The sequence below is a fragment of the Cariama cristata genome, unplaced genomic scaffold (assembly GCF_000690535.1).
Source record: "Cariama cristata isolate BGI_N322 unplaced genomic scaffold, ASM69053v1 scaffold23290, whole genome shotgun sequence".
Classification (NCBI taxonomy): domain Eukaryota; kingdom Metazoa; phylum Chordata; class Aves; order Cariamiformes; family Cariamidae; genus Cariama; species Cariama cristata.
In genome coordinates, this window is record NW_009594427.1 from 1 (window position 1) to 9261 (window position 9261).

General features: G+C 44.5%; 1 protein-coding gene across 1 annotated transcript in view; it reads left to right on the plus strand.

Annotated features, from left to right (window-relative positions):
* Window positions 1-1308: 1308 nt before the first annotated feature.
* The window catches only part of PIN1 (peptidylprolyl cis/trans isomerase, NIMA-interacting 1), a gene marked incomplete at its 5' end in the record, with an annotated part of 10153 nt that continues 2200 nt past the window's right edge, over window positions 1309-9261 (plus strand). Inside the window, 2 exons of the mRNA XM_009698112.1 lie at window positions 1309-1529; window positions 7921-8031. Coding sequence (XP_009696414.1) covers window positions 1309-1529; window positions 7921-8031 — 332 coding nt within the window. The remainder of the gene's footprint in view (window positions 1530-7920; window positions 8032-9261) is intronic.

Consider the following 9261-nt stretch of genomic DNA (forward strand, 5'->3'; position numbering starts at 1 on the left):
GGGGCGGGGGCGACGACGCGGTTCTTGGCACCATGGTCTGCCAGGGGAACGATGCCTGGGTCGTGTGGGGGTGTGTGGGGGTGTTGTTCCATCTGGGGTAACTGGTGGAGGAAAGCAGAGCAGGGTGGCAGAGCCGAGAGAAACCCCTTTACAAAAAGCCCGGTTAGAGCCGGGAAGGACGCTTCGCTGTCGGTGGGGCTGCGGTGGGTCGGGGAGGGAAGGTGTGGGTCAGGATGGCGCTTTCAGCCGGGATTTGTCCTTTGCAGTGAGAGCTTTCAACGCGTAGTGGTTTAACAGTCGTTCCTAGAAGGTCATGTTCTTCAGCTTGGCTGCTGAGCTGGTTTGTTTGAGGCGGAGGCGATGGGATGGAGAGGGGTCTGTGGGAACCCTTCTGTGCCAGAACTACCGCAGTTTGAAGCATCCTGAATGGAGGGAGCTTTGTGATTGTCTGGAGTTAGGTATAGGCCGTTGGTTGGGGTTGCAACTGGGAACCTGGGCCCTTGAGTCTAGTCTGCTCCTAGCTTCGGTGGAGAGCTTTGGGATGAATGATTCGCTAGAAGAAAGCAGAAATCGCCTCAATCGATGCTGTGAGTTGTCACAGGTAAATGCACGCATGGCTCTGAGCGCCGGGAAGGCCTTTGAGCAGCAGAATTACTGGGCTCTAATGCTGAATATGTCGAGAGGTGACTTCACAGGAGCTTCATTTTCTGCTGCTTAGGGAAAAGTGTGGATGTCTTGTGCAGGAAGGTCTTATTTTCTGGTAGGAAAAAGATGATTTTCGGGAGGAAAGGTCTGTGCAATACAAAGATGTGATCTTTGCTAACGGTAACTCACCACGTTTGCTGCAGGATGTGCTTAACAGACTTTACAGGGCTAGAGGGAAATGCAATCTTATCCCCAGGCCAGAAACCCGGCACTGTCCCCCTTCCTGGCAGTGGCAGGGTGTTGCCTGGGGGTGTTTGCGGTTTCTGATTGTGTCTGGGGGGGTTTTGTCGCTGATGTGTGCGAGCATCGTGAATTGGAAAGGCAGCTGGAGCCTGTTTCTGCATGGGGCTGTTGCTTTGACTAAAGGCGCTTTCTGACGGAAAGGCTTGTGTAGGAAATTATGTAGAGTTGTAAAATCTTGTTTCTTATTTTGTGTGTTTGAGCTGATCGCATGGATGCAGCCAAGCACTCACGGAAATCCAGCCTTCTGTGCCTTCCGGGTCAAGCAGCTGATTCTTGGGATCAGAAACTGATTCTTGGGGTCAGGAAGCTGATTCTTGAGGTCTGCCCGGAGCTTTGTTTTGTTTTGTTTTTTAACCCCAGCTCCCTCTCTCTGTCCGCAGGCCGTGTTTATTACTTCAACCACATCACAAATGCCAGCCAGTGGGAACGGCCCAGCGGCAGTGGGAAGAACGGCCAAGGGGAGCCTAGCAAAGTGCGATGTTCACATCTCTTGGTGAAACACAACCAGTCCAGAAGACCCTCGTCGTGGAGGCAGGAAAAGATCACACGGACCAAAGATGAGGCACTGGAGCTTATAAATGGCAAGTAAATGCAGGAGAGGGAGAGAGAATATGATACTGTTGAAGGGGAAAAGTCATTTTAAGGCTAGGCTTGGACCCTGAGATGAGTGGTTCAGTGTGTCGTGAACTTGCTAAAGCAAAGTTTTTTTTTTAAGCCAAGTGGTTTGAACATGGACTTTTCCTGTGGCCCAGCCACTCGGAGAAACAATTTTGCTGTACAATTAAATGACGTAAAGATAGGTCCCAGCCCGTATGTCTTCCCCTTTATGTTTTTTTTTGTAATGCTATTTCAGAGGTTTGTTTGTATTTTCTTTGTAAATGTGTAATTTTATATTAAAAATAAAATTATTTAAAGCTAAAACAAATGTTCTTTAAACATTTCTTTTTATTTAATGTCATTTGACTCCTTACCCTCATAGGAACTTAGAGTAAGTTCTGATTAACCTCTGCTTGAAATCAAGTTGTTTGTAGGAGGCAATCAACCTTGCACAAGGCTGTACGGATGACCTGATCGGCTCGGGTTTTTCCCCAAGTGTTGTGGCTTGTGATCTGGCGTAGGAGCAAGGGCGCTGCATGTCTTCCGCAATAGATGGTGTTAATCTTTGCAGCCTAGATTTTTTTTTTTTTTCCCTTGCAACTCTGGCAGTAGAATTGAATTGATGTCATGTTTCTTCAACGTTGAGGTTTTGATCTTACAGAAGCACATTTGAAGTCTGGCTGTTACTACTGGCTTTTGCCTGTTAGGATAAGGAATTTGGGGGCTTAAGGTGAGGTTTAAATCAGTCCCGATGATTAATTGATGAAACTGAGATCGTGCTCTTTAGTGGACAGCCTTGTCTTCTCGGGCAGTGAGATTGCAAAGGCTCGCTGACGCGCTGCGGGCTGTGAGCGCGCAGATATGTGCCGCAGTACTGGGCCTGTCTTATCTTTTCTGGCTTTAGCAACGAGGGAGGGAAGATAGGGAGGGTGTTTTGGCTATTGCCTTGGTCCTAGTCCACAATAAATTTAAGACCTTTCTTGTTTGAAAGCCCTGAGAGGGGAAATTTCTTTGCTGAATAATTTGAAGCAGTGAGGCGGTGACCAGCAGGTGGTATCTGCTCACCACCTTTTGGAAAGGGAGGTTAAATTAACTGGCACAGATGGGATTTTTTTTTTTTTTTTTTTTTTTTTAGGGAATTGTCTCCTTCGGGTTAGGGTGGCTGAGAAAGCATGACCAGAGATGATAAAAGCGGGATGCACGCCTAGTGTGGAGATCTGTGCCAAGGGAATTGAGACTGGTGGAAAGATAAAGAGAATGAAATATTTCAGCTGAGCTGCAAATTCTCTGTCTGTCTCTTTCTTTTTTTTTTTTTTAAAAGAATAAAACTGTTCTAGAGCTGTCTCTTGGAATGACGTTCATTAAAAGGCCAGCGCAGAGCTTTCCACAGATCAGAGGTTAAACGATGCACGATGCTGGCGTGTTTTGAGCAGGCATTGGTGAACTTGGATCTCCGTTTTTTTCTTTACATTTTTAGAAAGGAAAGTTGTCTTATCTCTAAAGAGATGTTTCAGGAGCTTGGAACCAAGTAGGCTTTTTGACACGTAGGTGTTGTATAAACTGGTGATCTTTAGAAGCCTGAATAACATAATTTGGACTCAACAATTGTTGTCATTCGTACTTTGTTTGGGTGCTTTTCTTTGAGATCCACAATTCTTTGCTACCTGCTAAGGTGAGAGAGAGAAACAGCTTAAACTTTCCTTGGCTCGAAAGAATGAGATTAAGCTTGACAGCTTCAGACCCTTCTCGCTATCAAATAACTCTTTTATTTCATAATCTCTCTGTGGGGTCTGAAGAGGAACCAGTCGTGATTAAAACTTATTTAATGTAAATGCCCTGCTTGTGTTCTTGGTAATGGTCAATTAGGGAATTAATTCCTGTGATGGGAATACCTTTCTGTCCACATTTGTCCCTGTTAAACACTATTCCTGGGAAAGGCATAGGGAACATCAGCTTCTGATTAATTATTTTATGATGGCTTCTTGAAAATTACTCTTTGAAGTTTCTAGAACAGCTGAAACTTACTGAGAGGATGCACGGCTCAGCTCCGCTCCGGCTCCTGACATTCAGGCATCGGTGAACTCTGAGCAGATGTACTGTACCTGGTGAATGTAATTATAGCGTAGAATGGTCGAAGTGGGTCTCTGGGGAGGAATTGGTTTGACAGGCACAGTACCACACATTTTCATGTTTTGTTTGAAGATTGGTTACGTCTGAGAGATCTCCCTCTGAATCTCGCTCCGGTGTTAATGCTTTATGCAATAAAAATCCGAGGAAGAAATTTGATTAGGGAGCTCTTTGTTCCCACAGGAGAGGGGAACGATACTAAAGATAAATGTTTTCGGTAGGTGAACTCGACTGATGTCAGATATTCCATTTGGTGGCTTTTCTCCGATAATAAGGGAGGGGAGCTGGAGGGGTTCGTTGTCCGTGAATGATTTTTAATCCATGAAGAAAGTTGCAGCGGAGGATTCAATGTAGGTTAGCTCTCCCGTTGTGCTACAGCAGGAGTTGGAGGATTTGGCTCACCAGGTGCTTTTCTGATAGGTGATAACATCGCGGGGAATGTGGGAGTAGAAAGACATTTCAGATTTGAGCCTGACCCTGACGTTAAAGGTAGCGAAACCTCTTAGTCCCCTCTGCGAGCTTTATCAGGTGCCGTTTAAGAGGCACTTAGGGTTCTGGCTGAATTTTCTGTGAAGGTTATTTCAGACCATCTCTGCTCTGATATGTAGAGACCCAGTTTCCAGCTAAATATGATCAGTTTCTCTCTGGTGTTTCTTGCATTAATGTTGTTTAATTACTTAATTAAATTTAATTTCTTCCTGATGGTGACCTCTCAGTGGATTTAGAGAGTCCTGCTCTTTACCAGCTTGTTTTTGCAGGCTGAGCCAACCAGCCTTTTAGTTTCTGGTAATGTAGGTCATCCCTTCTGCTGTTTCTACTCTTAGCCCTCCTTTGCACTTCAGTTTTGATTAATCTTTCTTGAGGATGGGTTCATTGTGGTATGCAATATTCCAGATTAGCTCTCAGCTGTGCCTTTTACTGTGGCATTTAGTACTGCCCTTCTCTCTGCTGAGGATACCATGGCTTCAGCACTGTGTTTATCAGTCACACTGCCTGTTTTGGAGTTATTTGTAATTCCGCATTTACGTCCTCCTCTTTCTGATCGAGCTCTCTGCCTATTGCAGATTTTTTTGTTGCTGTCGCGTTTATAAACGTGCGTGTGACTTTGCTTGGTGTCGTTGGATCTCGCTTGGTCATTCAGATCACGTTTAATATTCTGATCCTCCTTTCTTTTGACAGTGCTTCCCCACCCTCCAGCTTGTTATCTGCACGTTTCGTTAGCTTACCCCTGTTTCTTGTTGCAGAATCAGCGAGGATTCAGCCCAAAGTTCAGTCCCCGAAAGCTTCCCTTCCCCACTATTCCCCATTTCAGCGCAATCCGTTGCCGTTCCTCATCTTGCTCTTTTTGCGCTAATCTCCCATTATTCGATTTCACTTACACCTGGAGATTTTCAGGGGTAGTTTGTTAAAACCCGGACAGTATCTAATCTGCGTAATTTGTTCTAAAGGGCTGAGATCATTTGGGGAAAAGGCTCATTAATCCCACTTCACAGAGCTGAAGTTTAGACGCGAAGCGCAGGTGTCTCGTTCGGGTAGAAGTGGCTTAAAACAACTACCTTAGCTTTAAAAAAGCCTTAGGCTTTATCCAGGAAACCCTTCATCTAGTTGACAGGCAGATTTTGCTCCCGGGCTTGGTCACTGGCATAAAATGAGGAAGTTTTAATACCTAAATTCAATGTGTAGTTGACTGGTTTTCCCCACAAGCTTGTGAAACCTTCTTCACCCCTCCCATCTCTTTGGAGGTAAATGTAAACGCTCTGATCCTTAATTTGGATGCTTTATTACTTTAACATCAGTATGGATCTTAAAGCTGTAACTCGTGACACTTCTGGGTGTGATGGGAACTGGGGACTCTATGCAATTAGATACATATTTCTGGTGGTGCAAATATATATTTTTAGGATAAACTCTGTTTTGTCAGCAATAGACTGTTGATGTTCAAGCAGCTTAGTTTAATAGGATAAATCAGTATCGATTTCTTTCCTAAAACACGAATGCTGTGAACTGTCTTCCACCCACATATAAATAATCCTTTTTCTCCTTTTAATGCAGGATAAATAGTTCTGCAGAGTTTCAGACTTTCGTGTTAGACTTTCTCCACCTGTACGTGTGCACTCTAAGCAGCAGGGAGGATCAATGTGTGTAATCTCACTTCGGAAAGAAGTGCTGCCCTTTTCTCTAGAAAAATCCTGGAAAATGTCTAGAAAAATTCTAGAACAAGAGGTAATCAATCTCCTATTCCCATTTTTTTTGAGGGGGGTGTGTAACTTTTCCTCCTGACCTGTCCAGCTGGAAAAGCAAACCTAGCTGTCCTGATCACCTTGCTGAATTCCAAAGATTTGGTCTAGTGGCAGCTGATTTAGAGAGACGACTGAATTGGGGAGGGAAAATAGACTGTAGGGTAGGAGACTAATCTGAAGACTTCAAATCCCTTACTTTTGGTCTTGCTAGCGTTAAACTGCAATCAAGGAGTTCATTCAGAAATTAATAGCCTGCTTTTTCAGTTGCTGCTGGATATGTCGGCTCCTAAGAGGCAACCTCCGTTCTCTCGTTAAGGATCATTTTCTTACCTGCCCCCAGCCCTCACAGATGTTTCCTCAGGCATATAAAAGTACATAACATTAAAACGAGCTGGAAAATACTTATTTCCTCATCCTTTTTGGATCAGAAACCACCCTCTTCCTTTTGTGAGGGCATCCCTCCAAATAATAAAGCTTAGCTCTTGAATTACATGCATGACCCTTCTTCAGGTAGGGATCTTCCAGTGTTTGCGGCCGGAATAATCTATGCTCAATCCAATTTTATTTTTAATTTTTTGGAGGTTTATCTGGCAAAGTGCAGACTCTTTATACGTGCAGGCTACAGGGTTTACATGGGAGTGACCTGAAATAGGAAGTTTGGTTATCAAAACCAGAGGCTTAATAGCTTCGAGAGGGGGAAACAACATTTCTTTTCTCTTGGCTTTTTTTTTGTGTGTGTGCGTGGGTTTTTTTTCTGGTAAAGAAAATCAGTTGCTTCTCAGTATTTCTTTTTGAAGGTGGAAGACTGCTGCAATCTAAAATGGAAGACGGGCTTTCCTGATTCTTTCAAAAGTTGATGGGAGGTTTCTGGAAAGAGGGATTTAAAAATTAGACAGATCTCTAGTGCGAAATAAGTTTAGCTGGATTTCACCTGGTACAGAGGGTTGCTTTGGGTTGGAAGCCAGAGCCCCGGTTTGGGGCTGTTCCTCTGCGCTTCAGGGCAGGTGTGGATGGATTCCTCCAGGGGTTGCTCCCTTGCTTAAAATAACATGGATGAATAATTTTTTGCAATATAATTTAGTCTTCATTTGTCACTCGTGGTCCAAAGTGGGGAAGGCACCCACTGGTGGTTGGGAGGTGGCTGCAAGTTGGACCAGTGGTGGTTTGGGATTTTGATTAGTGGTGGTTTGGGATTTTGATTAGTGGTGATTTGGGATTTTGATTAGTGGTGATGCTCCTTTTAACAAAGGAGCTGAAACTGGTTATATTGCATGGAACTGCGCAGGATTTTCTTGTGGTCTCGAGAATCCGTGAAAAGCCGCCTCACACGATGTAGAGGGATGTGTCAGTGGCACCTGTGCTTTGCTCGTCAACGAGAGCAATTGATATCTGTAATTAGTGGCTCCACAATTGTATTATCAAGCTGTTGACTGGAAAATATGATCTATCTCCTAGGTTTTCTTGTTATGAGCTAGCAGGAGGGGTTTCTGCTGGGCCAGAAAGATTTAGAACAGTGAGGCAGAGCTCTCGGTTAAGACTACGAATATTTCTTAACTGACCTTTTAAAAAGCTGTCTTGACAAATAATTCACTCCTCGGGGATTCTTCGTGCTCGGTCTTCTGCCAAGGTGAGCCCTTCTGAAATCAAAAGCTCATCTACTTTCAAGCCTAATAATAAATTCCTATGCTTCAGGGGTAGTGGTACGCGGAATCAACTTTTTTATTTAATAGAGGCTTAAATAGAAATGGACCATGGTGCAAAGATGGAAATGTACTTGGGGAAAAAAAAACCTGAGACAAGTGCTTTTGGGATGTTATGAAAGTTTAGTTCTGGCTCTGTCTTGGTAGAGGAGGTTTGAAAGCCTCGGTTTACGTGCGTGGTGTGTGTACGTGGCTGTTTGTGCCCTTCTTGCTGGGGGCTGTAAAGCTTCAGGTGAGGTTTTGGGTTGGGGTTTTTTTTTCCCCCCCATTTTTCCTTCCCCTGACTGAATTATTCCCTGTATTTACAGGCTACATCCAGAAGATAAAATCAGGAGAAGAGGATTTTGAATCTCTCGCTTCCCAGTTTAGCGACTGCAGCTCAGCAAAAGCGGGAGGTGATCTGGGTGCGTTTGGAAGAGGTAAGTCAAGCTCAGCCTGGCAGCGTGAACGCCAGATCAAGATTACAGGGATGTTGCTCATCTTCTTGGCAGGGGGTTGGGTTTAATAATGCACCCCGCTGCTGGGGGAATGAACATGAAAATGGATTTATAGGCTAGGCAGCCTGCTGTGCAGGAAATGTAGTTTGATGCCTAGAAGTTAAACCAATTAGGAATGCAAGTATAATATTATTCTAGGCAGAGAGGCGATGTTGTGCAAATGCCCTTCATGAAATTGGCTTTTCCCTCTGGAAAAGGATTTTCCAGCTACACTGAGTGGAAATCCAGTTGCATAGAGTAATGAGCCGTGAATAAGGAGGGAGTGGATAAATCTTGCTAACGGCCCGCCAGATAAATGATTTGGCGTTCTAATCTTCAATGAGAAAGCTATTAACAAATTGTGGAAATAAGAACAATTCACAGCTCACCGAAAAAATGTTGCCGGTGAGAGATTTTGTTACAGGCTTATCGATTCGGTGCAGCGAGGGAGCGACAAGAAAAAGCTCCTGGATGCTTTCTCATTAATGAGATTTGCTGGTGTGGGAGGAGGAATCTTTGGGATGGGAAAGTTTAACATTGAAATCTCTGTCACTTTATCTTACGAATGCTTTTTGCAGTGATTTCCACTAGGAGGAAAATATAAAGCAATGATGTCATGAGTACAGCTACAATATTCAACGAACAAACCCAAATCTTGCTGTATCGAGAGTGCCCATGCATATTTTATTCAAAGAGGGACAAGAAAGGTTCTTGCCAGGGAGAGAGAATGCTAGATTTATTGTTATAATCTGTGCCCCAAAGTCACAGGGACTTGCAGCGATCCCGGAGGAAAATCTGCAGTAAGATCTGCCCACATCTGAAATGGCGAGCGGCGGCCCGGTGTGTCATTTTAATGGAAGTGTTTTTCCTAAACTCACGCCTGGAGTTCGTGGACTGAAGCTTTCAGAAGCTCGTCTCGGGCTCGTACCCTGCAGCAAGTATAGAGATTTTGCAGGAGGTTTTGCACAGCTGCCTCACCGTGCCAGGCTGTTACCCCACTTAGGATGTCCCGGGAATAATTAAAACACTAGTGGGCTCGCTGCTGCTGCAAGTGTAACCGTGGAAGGGGCTCCCGAGTCACCCTCTCAGCCCCTGCCAGCTGAAGCCCACCCAGCTTTGGCAGGTGAAACCATACTCAGGAATGTAGTTTGGATTTGGGTTTTGGGTTCCCCC